At 47.5% G+C, this 22,066-nt stretch overlaps 1 protein-coding gene, 4 non-coding genes and 2 pseudogenes across 5 annotated transcripts; all 7 read right to left on the bottom strand.

Moving 5' to 3' along the window:
• Positions 1-112: 112 nt before the first annotated feature.
• Positions 113-233, bottom strand: TRNAL-CAA (transfer RNA leucine (anticodon CAA)). Its single transcript has 2 exons — positions 196-233; positions 113-158 (listed from the first exon to the last, which is right to left on the bottom strand). It is a non-coding gene; the product is annotated as a tRNA-Leu (tRNA).
• A 4,998-nt stretch (positions 234-5,231) lies between these two features.
• Positions 5,232-5,352, bottom strand: TRNAL-CAA (transfer RNA leucine (anticodon CAA)). The gene is made up of 2 exons: positions 5,315-5,352; positions 5,232-5,277 (listed from the first exon to the last, which is right to left on the bottom strand). It is a non-coding gene; the product is annotated as a tRNA-Leu (tRNA).
• Positions 5,353-8,780: 3,428 nt separating this feature from the next.
• LOC146193639 (uncharacterized) lies at positions 8,781-10,594 on the bottom strand. Its single transcript, XM_084600118.1, has one exon. The coding sequence runs from the start codon at positions 10,592-10,594 to the stop codon at positions 9,413-9,415; it is 1,182 nt and encodes a 393-aa protein (XP_084456244.1). The 3' UTR covers positions 8,781-9,412.
• Positions 10,595-11,048: 454 nt separating this feature from the next.
• Positions 11,049-12,410, bottom strand: LOC146193638 (uncharacterized; annotated as a pseudogene).
• A 2,323-nt stretch (positions 12,411-14,733) lies between these two features.
• LOC146193637 (uncharacterized) lies at positions 14,734-15,924 on the bottom strand (annotated as a pseudogene).
• Positions 15,925-16,048: 124 nt separating this feature from the next.
• Positions 16,049-16,169, bottom strand: TRNAL-CAA (transfer RNA leucine (anticodon CAA)). The gene is made up of 2 exons: positions 16,132-16,169; positions 16,049-16,094 (listed from the first exon to the last, which is right to left on the bottom strand). It is a non-coding gene; the product is annotated as a tRNA-Leu (tRNA).
• Positions 16,170-21,649: 5,480 nt separating this feature from the next.
• TRNAL-CAA (transfer RNA leucine (anticodon CAA)) lies at positions 21,650-21,770 on the bottom strand. The gene is made up of 2 exons: positions 21,733-21,770; positions 21,650-21,695 (listed from the first exon to the last, which is right to left on the bottom strand). It is a non-coding gene; the product is annotated as a tRNA-Leu (tRNA).
• Positions 21,771-22,066: the final 296 nt, after the last annotated feature.

Here is a 22,066-nt window from a genome sequence, read left to right as displayed (position 1 = left end):
CGCACCGAACGGTAGCCGGAAGTAGAATGACCTCTCGGCCATCCTGACACTGTTCTAGCCTGATTTTAGTTGCTGCACTACACCGCATTATCGAAGTATGGCAAAATAAATGTGTCAGAAGTGGGATTCGGACCCACGCCCACATCCGTGGACCAGAAGCGTCGGTTAGTTCGCACAGCGAACAAAGTAATAAACCTTGAGTCTGGCGCCTTAGACCACTCGGCCATCCTGACTTTTTTTTTTTTTTCTTTATTACCGACTTGGCAACTGCAAGGAACGATGAAAAGTTGCATGGAATTAAAAACACAAGTCACATTCTGAGAGGTTTCTTGTGATAGAATGGATTAGGTGACATGAGCGTGTCCAAGACTGGCAGCCATTCCGGGGGTTCAGGTTGCCCTCCGAAAACATCACGCGTGTACATTACACTTTCAACAAAATACTGATGGGCTGGGTGTACGACAACATGCTCATGGCGAACATCCATCCGCGTTCTCCATATGCTGTGCATACACAACACCATTAATAAATCACTGGGCACTCCTCCTGGCTGGGCGCATGGAAGGTAGCGTATGCCAAACGGCGTTATTGGTAAGTCCTTTTTAATAGTACGCTGTAGCACGTCCCACAAAAAAACCGCATCGTGACAATCAAGGAAAATATGCTCTATGGATTCCAGCTTTTTGCAAATTAAGCAGTCAGCAGACCAAGGCACGAAAAGGCCTTTGCTTTCCAGCCATGGCTTCATCGGAAGAGTGCCGGTATGCAATTGAAGAAATAAAGATTTAGCGGACGATCTGATGGGCATTCTTTTCACTCTTTTCAACACGTCGCGCTCCGGACCCAAAGCATATACAGAGCGATAAAGAGGCACAGGTAAAAAGATTTCCAGCAAATCTTTGTACAGCCGTTTTCGCGTAACAGTACACATATACTCATTTGAAAATCTCGACTTCACTATTTGGAAGGACGCGACAACTTCGCGAAGAAAAGCACTTAGAGCCATTGGCCCTGTAGACATAGTCGAAACTACATATTCCGGCAGTGAATCACGCAATCGCACTTGCATTACCGTTCTAAGAAAAACATCGCTTTGTTCGCGCAAAAAAAAAGAACCTGGTTACAATCTGCTTTAGGTATAGATGGGACAGTCCCAGTCCACCATTATGCACCGTATGAAACACATTGCATCGACTGGTACGCTCCCATGTTGAAGCCCACACATACGTGGCAAATACCCTATGCAGTTTTTGAACAGAGATTCTTGACATAGATAACACTTGCAGCATGTAAAAAATTTTTGCAACTAGGAACATATTGCAAACAGTAGCTCTTGCGAACATAGAAAAGTTATGTCCTCCCCATTTGTTTGTTTGGGTTTTCACTTGCTGAACTTCACCGGCCCAACATTCCTTGCTTTCACGGTAATGCTTTAGTGGCACACCAAGGTAATTGCCTGGTGTTATTGTCCATTGCATACTGGTGAACAGTTCAGGCGCGTGTTGCCAGTTTCCGTGCCAAAATCCTAAACACTTTGCCCAACTTATTTCACTTCCACTTGCAGTGCAAAAAGCAGTGGCTTCTTTAACAACTTCTTGCACGCTCTCATGGTCAGTACAAAATACCGCAATATCGTCCGCGTATGCCAAGACCCGAACTTCACTTTGAAAAAATCTATAACTGCATATGTTTGGCCTTGTAAGCAATCTTAAACAGAAAGGCTCCAGATAAAGCGCGAACAAAAGGAGAGACAGAGGACAGCCCTGCCTTACTAACGACTGGACAGGTATACGATCGGTTAAATGCTTATTCACGACCAGTCTCGCTGAACAGCACTCGTAAACCATTTTCACGCCATTTGTAATCACGGAACCAGCATTGACATACTCTAAAACACAGAACAAAATTTCATGTACCACTTTGTCAAATGCTTTGTGGAGGTCTAATTGCATCATGGCTACGTGGTCATGCATCGCGTCACAACATTCGAGAACACTCCTTGCTGCGTGTGTGTATTAGTAAAAATGGTCCTTCCTTTTATACCGCATGTCTGATGTGGGCCTACAAGAGAAGTAATTACACGTTGGAGTCGTCGCCCTAATACTTTCATGTAAATTTTATAGTCAACATTCGTTAGACTTATAGGACGGTAAGACGCTACAGACTGAACCTTAACATGGTCATCTGTTTTCGGGATTAGTACAATGTGTGACATTCGAAAAGACGGAGGAGGTACGTTCTTTTCGTAACATTCACTAATAACTCTTTCCAGTAAAACAGCCATTTCAGTTGGAAAGGCCTTGTATATGGCAGCACCAAGACCATCTGGTCCGGGTGACTTATTGGAATTTAATTCCCAGATAGCGGCCTCAATTTCCTCGGAAGTAATACTTGCTTCAAGTGTCTGCGCCACTTCGTCTTCTACTCTTGGCATCAGTGACAGAAAGTCTTTTCTGAAGCGTTCAATGTCCGGTGTTTTCAAGCTAAACAATTCCCTGTAAAATTCTACAAACGCCCGTTCAATCGTTTTCTTTTCCGCGGTAACTACGTTCTGATAGCAGATTTCTTTTATCTCTTTTGACACTGCGTACCGTTTTTCGTCACTAAGTGCCCTTTTCATGGGCGCCTCTCCGAGCCACAATTTTTCGCTGCGTGCCCTTATCACCGCACCGCGATACTTCTCTTCGTCTATCACCTCAAGTTTGGTTTTTATCTTTTTTATATCTTGAGCGAACAAGCCAGGCTTAACGCTCTCCATGCTAAGCATGTATTCAAGCGTGCTTCGAAGTTCTTTTTCTTGTTCTCTTTCTTTACGTCGAAGAGTGCACGCTGGGTCAATAGCAGCTATCTTTATATCGCACTTGAACTGCTCCCATGCTTGTATAAAATTAGAGTCATTTTGCAACATATGCGTAATATATTCTTTCACTTTAGTGGTAAACTCTTCATCCAGCAGCAGCTTTTCATTAAATTTCCATAGCTCCCAATTGAACTTTGTTGCCTTACATTTCATGCCTAGAGTAATCATTACGAGGGAGTGGTCACTAAAGCTCATGGGAAGTGTTTGATATTCCGAGCACAAGGGCACACAATCAATAGGAACATATATTCGGTCCAACCTTGCATGACAGCTACCTTGAAAGTGCGTGAACATTGCTTAGCCTTCATGCGTCAGTATACAGCCAGCATCTTCAAGCTCTGCCTCATTAACAATGTCAATAAGTAAATCTGCACTCTTGTCACGAAGGACACGGTCTGTTGTTCTATCTTCCGGTCTACAGACACAGTTGAAGTCTCCAAGCAGGAGAACACGCCTCTCATGTATTAGGAAGGATTTCATATAGTGAAAAAACTCTTCGCGCTCAGACGTTCTGGTAGGCGCATAAACGCAGATCACTCTCCAGTCCAATCCAGAAAAACTGAAATCACATATCAAAAGCCGACCACTCTGACACGAGAACACAGACTGTACGCACTCTATGCAATTTCGAATGAAAATGACACATCCCCCCGATCTTCCAACCGCATGACAAACGCAAACACGATATCTAGAACGATATGTTTCAGCCATTTTATCTGTTTGTTGTTCGCTTTCCATTTTGCTCTCTTGAACTGCTAGCACATCAATTTCATTTTCCAGCAGGAGGCGGCTCAGCTGCAGTTGTCTCCGACGCGTTGACAGCCCCCTCACATTTAGCGTGGCTACGCGCAAGCTAGTGGATAAATTGGTCGCCATCTCAAGAAATTATAAATCGCGAAACATATATCACTCACATCTCTTCTGCAAAAAGACAGCATTGCGGTTGAACTGTTGCAATGGGATGACCATTCTTCCGTTTTGGCGAGTCTGTCCGTCGTTCCAAGCGCTGCTCCCGATCATGGACCAGGCTTGTAACGTCTCGACCGGAAAGGGTACCCCCGCTATGGCGGAGGCACAGGTGACACAGTTCTCCGGTCTGGGGGCACGTTTTGCCTTGGCTTGAAGGACGCCCGGCGAAGGGGGGCCGCCTTCATGGGAGGCTTTCCGTTTTCCGCTCCTCCTTGGGTTGATTCCTCGTTAACACTGTCTTCGTGCATCCGCTTCACAGGCAAGGTAGAAGCAGCTGGCATCTCAGCTTCAGTGTCCCCCTGTTCCTCACTGTGTTGCGTAGCCGAAGCTGGGCTTGCAGCACTGGCATTGCCGTCTTCTTTCGTGGGTATCTCGGTCCGAGCAACATTCGGCAATGGAACAATCACATCTGACTCACAGTGTCCTTTAAGGGCAGGGGTCTTCTCAGAGGATTCTTCTTTCAGCTCTGCATCCTCAGTGGTTCCACTGCTAGTTTCCTCGGCGTCCACTGCGTCCATCAAGTGCTCGCCTGCCACTTCACTCGGCACGGGGCCTGCAACGTTGGCATACGTGCGCACACACTGGGACTCGTCATGGCCGTAGCGACGACACAGCCCGCAGCGCGGCACACGACACTCCCGACGTATATGTCCTTTCCCGCAGCACCGGAGGCAAAGCGGGGCTCTGCCTGGGACGTGGACGAGTGCGACGTCCTCGGCAACCCGAAGCTGATTTGGGAGGTCCTCGATGGTAACGCCCACTTTTAGCTTCAGCGTGACCGTTCGAGTCGTTGAAGCCTTGTACACCCTTGCACTTTCCACTTGTCTCTTGATATTTCCGTAACTTTTCCATAAGCCGCCAACGCCGCTCGCACATCATCGTCATGCACGCCGTGAAGCAGCCAGAAAAGTTGCAACCTGATCCCTTGGTTACAGGGGTCAATGACCACGCATCGGTGTTCCTTAACTTCAAATGCTTGAGCTTGCAACATCTTCGCTTTTGCCTCTTCACCTTTAAACGTTACCGCCCACACGTGATTCATTTGATATGCCCCGAGGGCAACCACTTCCGGCAGCAGAGACAGACGAGCGAGGGAGTCTCGAAAGTGCTCCACCCGGTACGGCCTGTCTTTTACATCGCCGTGCAAAAAAACAGTATGCAAAACACTCGAACCTGTAGGCAGATGCGGTAGAACCAGTTCGTATTCCTTGGCAGGCCTTTCCGTGCTCCTGATACCACGGCCCAGCTGGGCCGCTGAATCCGCTCCTTGGGAGCCCATGATGATCACGTCCGTCATGCTCGGTGGCCGGAAGTGGAATCCTCTCGGCCATCCTGACACTGTTCTAGGCTGATTTTAGTTGCTGCACTACACCGCATTATCGAAGTATGGCAAAAATAAATGTGTCAGAAGTGGGATTCGAACCCACGCCCACATCCGTGGACCAGAAGCCTCGGTTAGTTCGCATAGCGAACAAAGAAATAAACCTTGAGTCTGGCGCCTTAGACCACTCGGCCATCCTGACACTGTTCTAGGCTGATTTTAGTTGCTGCACTACACCGCATTATCGAAGTATGGCAAAAATAAATGTGTCAGAAGTGCGATTGGAACCCACGCCCACATCCGTGGACTAGAAGCGTCGGTTAGTTCGCATAGCGAACAAAGTACTAAACTTTGAGTCTGGCGCCTTAACCACTCGGCCATCCTGACACTGTTCTAGGCTGATTTGAGTTGCTGCACTACACCGCATTATCGAAGTATGGCAAAAATAAATGTGTCAGAAGTGGGATTCGAACCCACGCCCACATCCGTGGACCAGAAGCCTCGGTTAGTTCGCATAGCGAACAAAGAAATAAACCTTGAGTCTGGCGCCTTAGACCACTCGGCCATTCTTTTTTTTTCTTTATTGCCGGACAATGCACAGTTTACAATAGATAAAACACGCCAACCTGTCTTCAGCTGGCGAGACAAATTAAAATTTCTTCAGGCACACTAACTCATCTAATACATCGATCCACTCAGGAGGTTCGGGTAATGCCTGATACACTTCTCTCATGTATACCATACTCTGAATGAAATTTTCGCGTACAGAGAGAACATTTGGATCTGCGTGACGCACTGCCATTCTTGTTTGCCACAGACTGTGAAGGCCTAGGAGCATAAGCATGTCATAGGGAATTTCATCACTTTTCACTGGGAGAAACCGGATGCCGTAGGGTGTAATGGGCAGCTGTTTCTTTAGAGTTCGTTGTAATATGTCCCAATAGAAGATAGGGTCCCAGCACTCGATAAAAACGTGTTCAATTGTTTCCGCTTTTTTGCACAATAGACAATTAATTGTCCATGGAACGAATATGCCCTTCTGGTGTAGCCATGCTTTTACGGGGAGGGTGTTCGTATGTAACTTAAAAAAGAAGGATTCAATGTGAGGTCTAACTGGCATTCTTTTGACCCTCTTCAACACATCCCTTCCAGGGCCTTCACAATAAATGACTCTGTACAATGGAGCTGGTAGTAGGTTTTCCAGCAATTCAGCATACAATTTGTTTTTTGTAACAGAACACAGGTAATTCAATGAAAACCGAGCATGCAGCATAAGGAAAGAAACAACTTCATGAAAGTAGCCAGTCACGCGACGGCACGTTATATCACTGGTTGTAACAATGAATTCAGGCAGCGCTCTCGCGAGTCGAACTTGCATAACTTTGCGCAAAAAACTGTCCCTTTGATCCCGTAGGAAAAAGAAACGTGACACAATCTTCCTAATAAACAAATGAGATAGGCCCAGGCCTCCATCGCGGACTGAGCGGAAAAGATTAGTGCGGCTGACCCTCTCCCAAGTTGAGCCCCATATAAATACAGCAAAAGCTCGGTGCATTTTCTGTACATTGGCACGGCTCATACACAGCACCTGCAGCACGTACCATACTTTAGCTATCAAAAACAAATTGCACACAGTAGCACGCGCAAACATTGAAAGGCCACGACCCTGCCAATTTCCCGTCTTCTCCCTCATTCTATCCGTTGCCTCACTCCAGTACTCTGCGGGATTTTTATAGTGCTCGAGTGGTACACCAATATACGTCGTTGGTGCGGTTATCCAATTCATACATGCAAACCTATCTAGCTTAATGTCCCAGTTGCCATGCCATATACCAACACTTTTTTCCCAGTTTAACTCCGAACCAGTGAGCTTACAGAACTTCTTAGCAAGATTGACGGCCCCTAACACACTCTGGCGATCTTGACAGAATACGGCTATGTCGTCAGCGTACGCCAGTAATTTTACCTCTGTAGAGTGTATCTTAAAACCTATTATGGCTGTTTGCCGAATCACTGCTAAACAAAAAGGTTCAACATAAATAGCAAACAATAGGGGTGACAGTGGGCATCCTTGTCTTACAGAAGATCGTATAGGCACTCTCTCTGTAAGAGATTTATTTATTATGAGCTGTGCTGCACAATCTTTGTAGGCCATCATTACGCCATCTAAAATGGTGCTGCCAACATTCACATGCCTTAATATGCTGAACAGAATCTCATGTGAGACCCTATCAAATGCTTTCGCCAGGTCGAATTGCAGCATAGCAACTTGACCTTCCATGTCATCGCAGCACTCTAACACATTTCTGGCAATGTGCGTATTGGTAAGGATTGTTCGCCCTTTGATACCGCACGTCTGATGCGGCCCGACAAGCTGTTTAATCACGCTTTGCACCCTCTTCGCCAGTACCTTCATGAATACTTAGTAATCAGTATTTGTAAGGCTGATAGGCCTGTACGATGTTACTGACAGTAGCTTGTCACGGTCATTCGTTTTTGGGATCAGAACGATATGGGCTGCTCTAAAGGACGGTGGCACCTGACTTTTATTATAGGCCTCATTGAACACGCGGTGCAGTATATATGCCAGCTCATTGGCGAAAGCCTTGTAAAATGCGGCTCCAAGTCCGACTGGTCCCGGTGACTTGCCTGCAGGCGTTTCCTCGATAGCAGTCTCAATTTCGCGCACGCTTATCGCTTCCTCCAGGCGTTCTTTGTCGTCATCTTCTATCTTTGGCATATCGGACATAAACTCCGTCATGAAATCGTCACTCACTCGGGTAACGTTGCTAAATAACTCGCTGTAATAATCGACGAAAGCTTGCTCTATCAATTTTTGTTCACCCGTCACCTCGTTTTGATAGCGGATTTGTCTGATTTCGTTTTTTTGATGCATGCCTTTTCTCGTCGCTTAGAGATCGTTTATTTGGTGCTTCCCCAAGCCATAAGCGTTCGCTCCGCGATCGAATCAGAGCTGCCCTGTATTTTTCGTTGTCTATAACCTCCAGTTCACTTTTGGTTCTTCTTATTTCGGCTGCCACTTTTTCCGGTTCGGAACTCACGGTGTTTACCAAAAATTCCAGCTGGCATTGAAGTTCTTTTTCTCTCTTCATTTCATTTCGACGCTTGATGCTCCCTCTTTCAATCGCAGCCATTTTGAGTTCAGTTTTAAATTCTTCCCAGGCAAATCCGTAATTTTCTGGCTCATTATTCATTAGCCACCCCAGTTTTTTCTTGACTCCGTTAACAAAAGCTTCATCATCGAGTAGTTTAGCGTTGAACTTCCACAGGTTCCAGTTGAATCGCTGCTGCTTTGGCTTATTGCCAATGGTGAAACTAACAAGGCAATGATCGGAGAATGAAACAGGTATAACCGTATAACTATTGCAGTGTGGCACCAACGGAAGCGATACGTAAACTCTGTAAAGCCTTGCTTGACTATTTCGCTGGGTGTGCGTGAATTGTGGCCGCCCACCGATTGTTATCGTGCGACCTAGATCTTCCATGTTATAGTCAGCCACTAAGGATAGGAGCAAGTCAGCTCTTCGGTCACTTGTATATACCAGTTTAGACCGATCTTCGGCACAACAAACACAGTTAAAATCTCCAAGCAAAATAATGTACCTGTCACATTGCATATATTGCTTAAGGTCTTAAAAAAATGACATCGCTCACATACACTGTTGGGAGCATAGACACAAATCAAGCGCCACCCTTTTTCAGCTAGCGAAAAATCCAAGACGATAAGGCGTCCCGTTTCAGACACAGTAATCATTTCCTCTATAATTCCAACACTTTTACGTATCAACACAACACAGCCAGCAGATTTTCCGACGGCATGACATACACAGATGTTGTAATTGGTTTTAAAAGGCGACACCATACGATCGGTCTGCTCTTGCTTTTCCACCTTTGTCTCTTGTACCGCAATTAAGTCAAGCTCTTTTTCCATGCATAGGCGGCTAAGCTGATATTGCCTTCGCCTCGTTGACAAGCCCCTGACATTAATTGTTGCTACATTTATCGAGTAATTGCAGTTGTTCGCCATTTTAAAGCATGCTTATAGAATCGTGTGATGTCATTACACACACGACTGCCACAACCACATCGTGCGTGTAGTAAAAACTCAAGACATAGTACGAAAAAAGAACGTCCGGCAAAGTCCTCAACTGTACCTTGAAGGTGCATCTTGAAGCTCCCTTGAATCCTTCCATTTTGACTCAGGAGCGGTTAGGCGCCTTCGACGGCACCGATTCTGTACACTAAGTGGGCGTCGCCGCCGGTCTTCGGTCCGGCGGGATGTTCGGTTTTGGGCGTAATGCCGCCCGACGTCCACCCGTTGTTTTTGCCGGGGGTTCATCATTAGCCGGTTGGCCTTGCTGTCCATCCTGGATATCCGCCTCTTCATGCGTCCTTTTCGTGACAGTACCAGTTGTGCCTGGTACGTTTGAATCCATTGCGGCATCATCGCTTGCCTCCATTTCATTGCCTTTTGAAGCTGAAGATCCTTCATCGCTCTCAGAGTGTGTTGAAGGCGGCTCCAGTTTAGAAGTAGGGGCACCTGGAGACTTATTGGGCTTAGCTTCGTGCTGTACTACAGACATTTGCTCTTGAGGCTTCGCATCTTCATTATTGGGTCCTGCTCCTTTAGAGGTTTCCTCGACGTCTGCTTCGTCCATGAGCAGGTCGGTGACATCATCCTTTGCCACTTTATGTGTTACAGAAGCGTACGTCTTCACGCACTGTTCCTCTTCGTGTCCATAACGATGACAAAGAGCGCAGCGCGGAACACGACACTCGCGTCTGATGTGGCCCGTATTGCGACAGCGCAGGCATAACGGGGCCCTGCCCGGCACCACAACCAGAGCAAGTTCACCTGCAATACGGAGCTGATGTGGTAGGTCGTCCTCCGTCACACCTGTCTTCAAAATAATAGTCACCAGGCGCGTCGAGGATGCTTTGTCGTGCACGCCTTGAACACGCCACCGTTCTCGGGACACTTCCGTCACTTTGCCATACGGCAAAAACGCCGCTCGTATGTCTTCGTCCGGCACGTTGTGAAGCATCCAATGTAATTTTATGTGCAGTGCTTGATTGGCAGCATCTACCACAAGGCAGCGGCGTTCTTTCACCGTCACCTCCTTCCTAGACAAGAGCCTTTTCACACCGTCTTCATTTCTGAAGGTCACTGCCCATACATGGCTCATCTGGTACGCCCCCAGGGCGATAACTTCAGACAGCAAGCCCAGGCTCGCCAATGCATCACGGAAGTTTTCAACTCGGTATGGCCTTGCCCGCACATCGGCACGCAAAAAAATGGTATTCAAAACAACTCGCCCTGTTGGTAGCTGAGGCAGGAGCACTTGGTATTCCGATTCATCAGAGTCAAAAATCCTGTTACCGCGGCCCTGGTGGGCCGCTGAAGCCGCTCCTACGGAGCTCATGCTGAACACGTCCGATCGCTAGCGCGCCCGGAAGTGGAATCCCCACTCGGCCATCCTGCCACTGTTCAAGGCTGATTTTAGTTGCTGCACTACACCGCATTATCGAAGTATGGCAAAAATAAATGTGTCAGAAGTGCGATTGGAACCCACGCCCACATCCGTGGACTAGAAGCGTCGGTTAGTTCGCATAGCGAACAAAGTACTAAACCTTGAGTCTGGCGCCTTAGACCGCTCGGCCATCCTGACAGTGTTCTAGGCTGATTTTAGTTGCTGCACTACACCGCATTATCGAAGTATGGCAAAAATAAATGTGTCAGAAGTGGGATTCGAACCCACGCCCACATCCGTGGACCAGAAGCCTCGGTTAGTTCGCATAGCGAACAAAGTAATAAACCTTGAGTCTGGCACCTTAGACCACTCGGCCATCCTTTTTTTTATTTTCTTTATTGCCTGATCTGCGGCCAATACAATACATGTTTACATATACACACAATCGTAGTTAAAAGCGCTTGCCAACCTTTGGCTAGCACATGTGTTTAAAAACGCTTCAAGTTAACAAGGTCATCTAACACCGGCAACCATTCTGGTGGGTCTGTTCTCGATTTACATACTTGACGAATGTACAGTACACTTTCCATAAAGTACTCTGGCGGGCCTGGGGTTTAGATCTGCATGATGTACCGCCATCCGAGTGCGCCATATGCCGTGCATGCATAGTAACAGTATCATATCATGCGGCACCCCTCCATCGTTTGATGTAGGGAGAAAGCGGATGCCATATGGTGTTAGCGGTAAGTCCTTTTTTAAAGTGCGTTGTAGTATGTCCCACAGAAAAACAGCATCAGAACACTCAAGAAAAATATGATCAATTGTCTCTGGTCTTCTACAATGGAAACAGTTTACTGTCCACGGAACAAAAATACCTTTCCGCTCTAGCCATGGTTTCACTGGAAGAGTTGCAGGGTGTACTTGAAAAAAGAAGCTTTTTACCGAAGGTCGAATTGGCATCCGCTTTACTCTCTTCAATACACCTTCACCTTTACCTTTTGGATACATCAAGCGATACATTGGCTGTGGCATGCATACATCAACAACATCCTTGTACAATTGCCTTCGGGTTACGTCACCCAGGTATTTTACTGAAAAGCGTGCTTGGAGAAATTGAAAGGACCCAATAACCTCTCGAAGAAATCCGCGCACACTTGATCCCTTAACACGAGTTGAAGACACAACAAACGATGGCACATGATCACACAGTCGGGTTTGAATCACAGTCCTTAAAAAGGCATCCCCTTGGTCTCGCACGAACAAAAACCTCGAAACCACTTGTTTCAAGAACAAGTGAGCCAAACCCAGTCCGCCCCCTTTTACTGTACGAAAAAGGTTCGTGCGGCTTGTGCGCTCCCATGTCGACCTCCATATAAATACTGCGAACACCCTATGTAGCTTTTGTATGCTCCCTCTCGGTGCACACATGACTTGCAGAACATACCAAATTCTCGCTACGAGAAACAGGTTACAAACAGTTGACCTCGCGAAGATGGATAGGTCCCGCCCACCAAACTTCGCGGTTTTTTCTTTGAGCTGCTCTGCTTCCAGTTTCCAATATTCCGACGTGTCTTTATAGTGTTGTAGGGGTACACCGAGATACTTCGTTGGCGAGCGTGACCATTTCATGTTTTCAAAACGTACTCGCGTGGGACCCCATTCCCCATGCCAGATTCCTATAGATTTTTCCCAGTTAATGCTGCTTCCCGTCATCCTGCAGAACTTTGTTGCTGCGCTTACCGCGTTAGTGATACTGGTCTCATCAGTGCAGAATACAACTATGTCGTCCGCGTATGCTAAAAGCTTAACTTCACTTGAGGAAAATCGATAACCGCTGATAGCATTGTTGGTTATAATGCTTAAACAAAAGGGCTCCAAAAACAAGGCAAATAGTAAAGGCGACAAGGGACACCCTTGCTTAACAGATGATTTTACTTGAAATGGAGTGGTTAATGCCTTATTGACTACAATCCTGGTGAACATGTTAGTATAGCATAACTTAATTCCTTCTATTAGTATCTTCCCGACGTGCACATGTTGCAAGATACTGAACAGGATTTTGTGAGCGACTTTATCGAACGCTTTCTCTAAGTCTAACTGCATCATTGCTACCCTCTCACAGTACGCATCACAACACTCTAGGATAGTTCTAGTCACGTGGATGTTTGTTTGAATAGAACGCCCCCTGATACCACACGTTTGGTGTGTCCCTACCAACCTCTGTATTGCGCGTTGGAGTCTTTTGCCTACTATTTTCGCAAAGATCTTATAGTCTGTATTTGCAAGCGTTATCGGTCGGTATGCTCGTACTGACAACAGCGTAGTAGGATCGTCCGATTTGGGAAACAGCACCATATGACTGTGCCTAAAAGACGGAGGCAATTGCCTTATGCTGTATGCTTCTTCTATTACGTGGTGTAGGACTATAGCGAACTCGTCCTTAAACGCTTTATAAAACTCGGCGCCGAACCCGTCAGGTCCCGGCGCTTTGCCTGAGTTTAATTCGTCTATTGCACACACTACTTCTGTAACGGTAATTGGCGCTTCTAAACTTGCTTTCATCTCATCATCTATTTGCGGCATGAGCCTTAAGAAATGCGTTTCAAACCCTTCTTCCAGTTGTTGCTCCCGACCAAGTAATTCACAGTAATAATCCACAAAAGCGCGTTGTATCGCCTGGTTATCTCGCACAACCTTGTCCCCGAACGTTATCGCTCTTATTTCGTTGCGCCTAGCATAACTTCTTTCGTCTGATAAGGACCGTTTTGTTGGAGCTTCACCCATGTACACAGTTTCTGCGCGCGCACGGATTACCGCTCCCTTGTATCTGTCTACGTCGATTATTTATAATTCGCTCTTTACTTCCTTCATTTCCTTACTGAATCGGCCTGGCGACGATGCTTCGACGCTTAAATAAAAATCCAACTTAGTACGCAGTTCATTTTCCTTCTTCCTTTTATTTTTACTCATTACACCGGCACTTTCGATCGCAATCATTTTCGCCTCTTGTTTAAACAGTTCCCATGCCTCACTGTAGCTTTCCTGCCTACGAACAAGCAAGTCGTCAATTTTTCCTTGAATTTTTTTAACAAATGATTCATCATCGAGAGTCTCTACGTTGAATTTCCACAGATCCCAGTTGAATTTGGGCGGTTTTCTCGAACCCAGCATCACCATGACAAAGCTGTGGTCACTGAAAGAAACGTTTTTAACACCATACTCGGTGCACACAGGTACTACTTTTGCAGATACATAAATTCGATCCAGTCTGGCGAGGCTGCCTCGCTGGTGATGGGTAAACCATTGTGATGTTGAATTCGACATAAATAACCCTACATCTTCTAGTCCGCGGTCGTCAACCAGCTCGTTCAAAAACAACGAACTCGCATCTCGAACACGCGCCTGCCTAGTTCGGTCTTCGGATCGGCACACACAATTAAAATCACCCATCATTACGATGATCATTTCATCTGTGTTTAGGTGGCGCTCAACTGACTCGAAAAACATTCTGCGTTCACCCTCCTTATTTGGAGCGTATAAACAAATGACTCTAAACTTGTTTCTTTACAGTATAAAGTCACACACTATTAGACGGCCACTGTCACAAGTATAAACACTTTCAATGGTTGCTTCCAAGGACTTCTTAAAAAAAAAAGGCCACAGCCACCCGCTGTGCCAGTAGCGTGCGAAATGCACACATTATAATATGCTCTGAAAGGTTCCACCATGCGGTTTGTTGCTTCCTCACTTTCAACTTTTGTCTCTTGAATAGCAATGACGTCGAGGTTGTTTTCCATGAAAAGCCGACTTAGTTGATATTGTCTTCTCCGAGTGGACAAGCCGCGCACATTCAGCGTGGCCACATGCAAACTTGTTTCTATGCTCACTGCCATTTTTTTCTCAAGGAGCTCCCGAACCGCATGGTGTTACCTTCGACTTTGGAGCCCCGGATCGAAATCTCATTTTCTCCCCCTTGCATAGTCTTTTGCAGCCTACAGTTCACAGACACGGCGTTTTTTAAATCGCCGCGAGAAGCTGTCCCTGCCTTAGCCATCGCTCGTTGGCGGCTCCGACACTCACTTGGCTGGGGATCACGTCGGTGGCATCACCGACGGTTTTCGCTCGGGTCTCGGCTCGGGCGGAATTTTGGGTGCCACTCTCAAAGACGGCCTTCGGTTGAGCAGAGCTTTCACTGGTGGCTCCTCGTTGGGTTCGTGTCCTTTGCCGTGTGAATCGTTGCTGCTGTCGGCGTGAAGTCGTTTCGTTGCTGTAGGCATGGTTGACATCACGGCGTCTTCTCTTTCCTGAGTTTTCCCAGGCGATGCACAAGGAGCTTCGCTCCTATTTCCACCATTCTCGTCCGCAGCGTTTTCCGCCGCAGGAGAAGCTTCCGATATACTCTTTGTTTGCACATTAACTGGTCCCTCTGTTTCAGAAGCAAGTGCGGCATCCTTGTCTGCAGTAGGTGGCACGCCCCCTCCACCAGCTGCTTCCTCTGCGTCCACTTGGTCCATGAGATGTTCTGCCTGGACTTCGTTGCCCGCTCTGATACCTGCTACATTAGCATACGACCTAGATCACATAGCTTCTTCATGGCCGTATCGCTTGCACATGGCACAGCGAGGCACTTTACACTCCCTCCTGATGTGCCCTTGGCTATTGCATCTCAGACATAACGGCGGGTGCCCCGGTGCGACTAGTAGTGCCGTACTTCCAGAAATGCGTATTTGGTGAGGCAAGTCCTCCAGTGTCACACCGGGCTTTATCTTGAGGCCTACAGTGCGGGTAGAGGAACCTTTGTCTGCCATACCCTGGACGCGCCAGCACTCCCGAGACAGGTCAGTTACTTTGCCGTATGGGGCTAGTGCCACACGAATATCTTCGTCAGGGACGTTATGAAGCACCCAGTAGAGCTTCAGCCGCACATCCTGGTTAGCCGGGTCGATGACAAGGCACCGTTTTCCTTTCACTTGAACCTCGCTAGCTTCCAAAATTTTCCTTGTCGCTTCTGGGCTGTTAAAGGTGACCGCCCACACATGGTTCATCTGGAACGCCCCCAAAGCTAGCACCTCAGGGAGCATTCCGAGACGGACCAGCGTGTCGCGAAAATCTTCCACACGAAAAGGCCTGGCTTTCAAATCGCCGTGAAGAAAGACGGTATTCAAAACGCACGCACCTGTTGGCAATTGCGGCAGCACAACTTAATAATCCTGGGCATCACCAGCAAAAAACCTGTTTCCGCGGCCCTCTCGGGCTGCTGACACCGCTCCACCGGAGCTCATGATAACACGTCCGTCACGCTCGGTGGCCGGAAGTGGAATCACCACTCGGCCATCCTGACACTGTTCTAGGTTGATTTTAGTTGCTGCACTACACCGCATTATCGAAGTATGGCAAAAATAAATGTGTCAGAAGTGGGATTCGAACCCACGCCCACATCCGTGGACCAGAAGCCTCGGTTAGTTCGCATAGCGAACAAAGTACTAAACCTTGAGTCTGGCGCCTTAGACCACTCGGCCATCCTGACTTTTTTTTTCTTTATTGCCGGGCTCCGACAACCAACTCAGTACATCACGATACACTATATACAAACACAAGCAAGACGTGGAACAAAAAGGAAACGCTGTCAGTTTTGTACTGACATTGTCACTTAAAATTCCTTTAGCCCTGCCAGGGCTTCCATCCTTGGCAGCCACTGCGGCACACACTCAAATGTCTTCTGCACCTCAACGAAACGGGAAATGCTCTCCCGAAAATACAACCGTGCAGGCCTCGCGTCAGGATCACAATAGAAGCCGGCCACGCGGGAGCGCCATACCGAGTGGAGGCCAGCCAACATCACGAGATCGAAAGGAAAACCATCTTCGTTATCTATTGCTAAATATCTGATCCCGTGTGGATCTAGAGGGAAATCTTTTTTCACTGTTCTCTACAGAACATCCCAGAAATACACTCCTTCCCAGCAGTGAAGAAAAACATGATCTATAGTCTCGGGTAGCTTGCAGATTAGACAGTTAGTTCCCCATGGCAAGAAAAAACCTCGTTGTTCAAGGAATGTTTTGACAGGAAGTGTTTTAGTATGAAGTTTAAAAAAAAGGACTTCATGCCTGATGTCACCTGCATTTTCTTCACCCGTTTTAACACATTCTGGCCAGGCCCTCCACTGTGCATGGCTCTGTACATCGGTACAGGAAGTATGGTGTCGCACACATCTTTGTACAGTGTTTTCATTTTCACCGCAGACAAATAATCGTTAGAAAATCGTACTGTCAAGAAACATACGCTCATCATCACCTCCTTGAAAAAGCCCTTAATTGGCCCTGGCATTTCATTCGTGCCAATCACAAAGTTTGGCAACGCCCGTCTTAATCTCATTTGGCACACCGTTCGTAAGAAAGAGTCTTTTGTGTCCCGGAAAAACAGAAACCTGTTAATAAGCTGCCGCACAAAGAGGTGCGCAAGACCAAGACCGCCGTCCTCCACCTTTCTGAACAAATTTGTTCGGCTGCACCTTTCCCACTGCGATGCCCAAATAAAGGTGGCAAACACTCTGTGCAGCTTTCGCACATTTAGCCACGAGCAATGCAAAACCTGCATTAGATACCATAATTTGCTTATAAAAAAAAGATTACACACAGTTGCCTTGGCAAAAAACGAGAGCGGAACCCCCTTCAATCTGTCTGCTTTCTCACGTATTTCATGCGCCCGGCTTCTCCAGAGGTCATCATTGCTTTCGTAGAATTGCAGGGGGACACCCAGGTACTTCACTGGGGTCTTCACCCACCTTACTCCTGCAAACGTGTCTGGGGTTGACGCCCATTCTCCATGCCAAAATCCCAGGCATTTTTCCCAATTGATCAAACTCCCTGTGATGTCCCGAAAACATTTTACCTCTTCGACCACTGCTATAATACTTTCTTTATCAATACAACACACTGCGACGTCATCGGCATATGCTAAGAGCTTCACTTCGGCAGCTTGGAGTTTAAAACCGTGAACAGAATCATTTTTAATAATAGTCAAGCATAGTGATTCGATGTACAGACAAAATAAAAGTGGGCTGAGGGGACAGCCTTGGCGTACCGCACGCTGCACGGCAATGGGGGCCCCCAGTGACTTGTTTACAATAAGCCGCGTTGAGCAACTCCTGTACGCCATGGCCACACCCTCTCTGATAACCGAACCGACATTAATATGGTCAAGAATGGCGAACAGGATAACATGTGATACACAGTCAAAGGCCTTCTCTAGGTCGAGCTGCAAAACCGCGACGCCAGATTGCATGACATCACAGCACTCAAGCACGCACCGCATCTTGTGTATGTTGCTTACTATAGACCTTCCCTTGATTCCACATGTCTGGTGGCACCCTACTATGTCCTTAATCACTGTCTGGAGCCTAGTTGCTAAGACTTTCATTAATATTTTATAGTCATCATTAGTTAAAGAGATGGGCCTGTAACTCGTTACAAGGCGAAGTCTTTCTGTATCGTCAGTTTTTGGTATGAGAACAGTATGTGATGTACTATATGACGGTGGTAATTCTTTCAGTTGGTATGCCTCATTGAATACAGCTGTAAGCACTGCAGACAACTTATCTTTGAAAAACTTGTAGAACGCGGCAATCAAGCCATCGGGCCCAGGCGACTTTCCGTCGTTCAAGTTTTCAATTGGTCGGCACACTTCTCTTTCGGTTATTGGCCGCTCCAAAACTTCTTTTACCTCGTCGGCCAGTCGCGGCATCTGACCCAGAAACATCTTTTTGAAACCGTCTAAGTCAACTTCATGAAACGCGATTAACGCCTGATAATGCTCAAAGAACTCTCGCCCAATGCCGTCGTTATCTGACACCACAACGCTGTTCCGCTCTATCTCGTATACGTGGTTTCGTTGGCCGTTCGTTTTTTCCAAACCTAAAGCCCGCTTCGTGGGTACTTCGCCCGCTTTTAGTGCATTTGTTCTAGCTCGCACCAGCGCGCCCCGATAACGCTCTTCTTCGATAAGCTGTAATTGCTGTTTTATAATTCTCATGTCATCTTTGAAAACACCTGGCTTTTTGCATTCCTCGTTATTAACCTCTTTAGGGTTTTCTGCAGTTCGTTTTCTTTAATTTTTTCCTGAAATCGAATCGAACTGGCCCTATCAATCGCTGTGATTTTGATTTGCTCTTTGCATATTTCCCACTGTTGTCCCACCCTGCAGTAATCGTTCATATTTATTCTGTTTGTTTCTTCTGTCACTTTGGTACAAAATATTCGTCGTCGAGAAGCTTAACGTTCATTTTCCACATATCCCAAGCAAACTTCCTAACTTGTTTCTTTGTTCCTATTACGCACTTAACCAGACAGTGGTCAGTAAAACACAGCGGTAGCACGGTGTAAGTGCGGCATTTTGGGATCAGGTCAAGTGCTACATAAACACGGTCTAGGCGTGCGTGGCTTGTCCCCTGGAAATGAGTGTACTTCACTGCCTGTCCACTCTCTAGAACTTCGGCCACGTCGACTAATTCGGCTGCGGTAACAATATCGGCTAATAAATCTGTGCTCTTATCTCGGAAAACCGTGATGCTGGTTTTGTCTGTAGAATTCAGTACACAGTTATAGTCACCCAAAATAATGAGGCATTTTTCAATGTCCACATATTGCTGAATCATAGCGAAAAAATTATATCTCTCATCCACTGCATTTGGTGCGTATATGCAAATAACCCGATATTCCCTTTGGCAATAACTAAAATCACAAATAACGAATCTTCCAGAGGAGCCTGATGTGATGCTCTGCACAGTAAGACCCGGTAACTTTTTGACAAAGAGTACGCATCCTGCCGACAACCCAACAGCGTGGCTAACCACAGCGTAGTACCTTGAGGTAAAACGCAGCACCATCCTCCCAGTCTCCACTTCTCCCTCGACTTTTGTCTCCTGAACAGCTAGTACGTCAATGTCATAATCTGTTATCAGCCGATACAATTGACTTTGTTTTCGTTTGCTCGCTAGTCCTCTGACATTCAACGTGGCTACACTTAGAGACGGTTCAGGTGCCATTGTTGCTCTAATTATGAGGCAGGCCCAGGAGCATGGTGCTTACCTTTAACGTCTAGCAAGCCGCTAGACGCCTCCGGAGCCGCCCGGCTGGCCGGTCTCGCTTTTCGGCGGGGGTGGTTTGTCGACAGGTTTTCTTTCCGCTGCGAAGTTTGGTCGCGGCTTGAATGACGACCGCCGTGCCTGCACCGCTTTCACAGGCGGCTCGTCAACACTGCTTGCATTCGGCATGTCGTCGAGATCGCCGGCTGCGTCGTGGGGTCGTTTAGTTGCAGTTCCGGAACCCACTGAACTTACATTGTCATTGCCTGGGAGCTCCTGACCCTTTACTGCTGCTGGCTGCCGCGCTTGACTGGATCCATCTTCGTTGATGTCGGACTCTGCCGATGATGGGTTTTCCACCATTTCACTTGCCCTGTCCGTGCTTTTATTGTGGACTCCTTCGCTAAGGAGAGGCATTTCTGCTCCCGAAGAGGTCGCTATCTCACCAGTCCCCTCCGCAGCGTCCTCCGCCTCAGCCTCGTCCATGAGGTGCTCGGTGTCATCACTCGCCGCCGTTCTCGTTGCCGCGGCGTAGGTACGCACGCACTGAGAGTCCTCATGCCCAAATCGCTGCAGATCAAGCAACGCGGCACCTTGCACTCTCTTCTCACGTGGCCCGAGCCATGGCATCGCAGGCACTGCATCGGGCGACCAGGTGCGACAACTAGTGCCAGTTCACTAGCGACCCGTAACTGGTGCGGCAGGTCTTCTATTTTCATGCCTTTCTTCAGCTTCAAAAGCACTGACCTTGTTGTGGAGCCCTTGTCGCTCACACCCTGCACTCGCCAGCGCTCTCGTCTGACATCTACTACAGTCCCAAATGCCGCAAGTGCGGACCGGACGTCCTCGTCCGCCGCTCCATGCAATAGCCAGTGAAGCTTCAGCTTCACCTGCTGTTCCTGCGGGTCGATGATGACACAGCGTCGCCTCTTCACCATTAGCTCTTTCACGCCAAGCAGCCGTTTTGTAGCTTCGGCCCCATTAAGGGTGACTGCCCCAACGTGGTTAACCTGGTAGGCTCCCAGGGCCACCACATCCGGCAGTAAGCCTGTAGTCAAGAGCGCATCTCGCAAATCTTCAACCCTGTAGGGCCTTGCTCGCACGTCGCCGTGCAAAAACACGGTGTTCTGAACGATGCGTCCGGTTGGCAGCTGAGGCAGAATAAGCTGATAATCGCTGTCTTCGCTATCTGAGATCCTGTTTCCGCGGCCGCTAAAAGCCGCAAACGCCGCTCCGTCGGAGCACATGATTCCGCGTCCGTACACGTCGGTGGCCGGAAGTAGAATACTCGGCCATCCTGACTCTGTTCTAGGCTGATTTTAGTTGCTGCACTACACCGCATTATCGAAGTATGGCAAAAATAAATGTCTCAGAAGTGGGATTCGAACCCACGCCCACATCCGTGGACCAGAAGCCTCGGTTAGTTCGCATAGCGAACAAAGTAATAAACCTTGAGTCTGGCGCCTTAGACCACTCTGCCATCCTGACACGGTTCTAGGCTGATTTTCGTTGCTGCACTACATCGCATTATCGAAGTATGGCAAAAATAAATGTGTCAGAAGTGGGATTCGAACCCACGCCCACATCCGTGGACCAGAAGCCTCGGTTAGTTCGCATAGCGAACAAAGTAATAAACCTTGAGTCTGCCGCCTTAGACCACTCGGCCATCTTGACACTGTTCTAGGCTGATTTTCGTTGCTGCACTACATCGCATTATCGAAGTATGGCAAAAATAAATGTGTCAGTAGTGGGATTCGAACCCACGCCCACATCCGTGGACTAGAAGCGTCGGTTAATTCGCATAGCGAACAAAGTACTAAACCTTGAGTCTGGCGCCTTAGACCACTCGGCCATCCTGACAGTGTTCTAGGCTGATTTTAGTTGCTGCACTACACCGCATGATCGACGTATGGCAAAAATAAATGTGTCAGAAGTGGGGTTCGAACCCACGCCCACATCCGTGGACCAGAAGCCTCGGTTAGTTCGCATAGCGAACAAAGTACCAAACCTTGAGTCTGGCGCCTTAGACCACTTGGCCATCCTGACACTGTTCTAGCCTGATTTTCGTTGCTGCACTACACTGCATTCTCGAAGTATGGCAAAAATAAATGTGTCAGAAGTGGGATTCGAACCCACGCCCACATCCGTGGACCAGAAGCCTCGGTTAGTTCGCATGGCGAACAAAGTAATAAACCTTGAATCTGGCGCTTTAAACCACGCGGCCATCCTGACATTATTTTTTGTTTTTTTTTCTTTATTGCTAAATGGAACATGACAAAATATACAATACGAAATATTTACAAGGTTGGCAGGCCACTTGCCAGCCGCGAGAGAAGCAGTCG

Source organism: Amblyomma maculatum, chromosome 4 (assembly GCF_055883805.1).
Source record: "Amblyomma maculatum isolate TAMU_Amacu chromosome 4, ASM5588380v1, whole genome shotgun sequence".
Classification (NCBI taxonomy): domain Eukaryota; kingdom Metazoa; phylum Arthropoda; class Arachnida; order Ixodida; family Ixodidae; genus Amblyomma; species Amblyomma maculatum.
This window is presented reverse-complemented; position numbering and strand designations above follow the sequence as displayed.

Excerpts from the sequence above, each read along its gene's own strand:
- LOC146193639 (XM_084600118.1), bottom strand. The coding sequence starts at position 10,594 with ATGAGCTCCGTAGGAGCGGCTTCAGCGGCCCACCAGGGCCGCGGTAAC.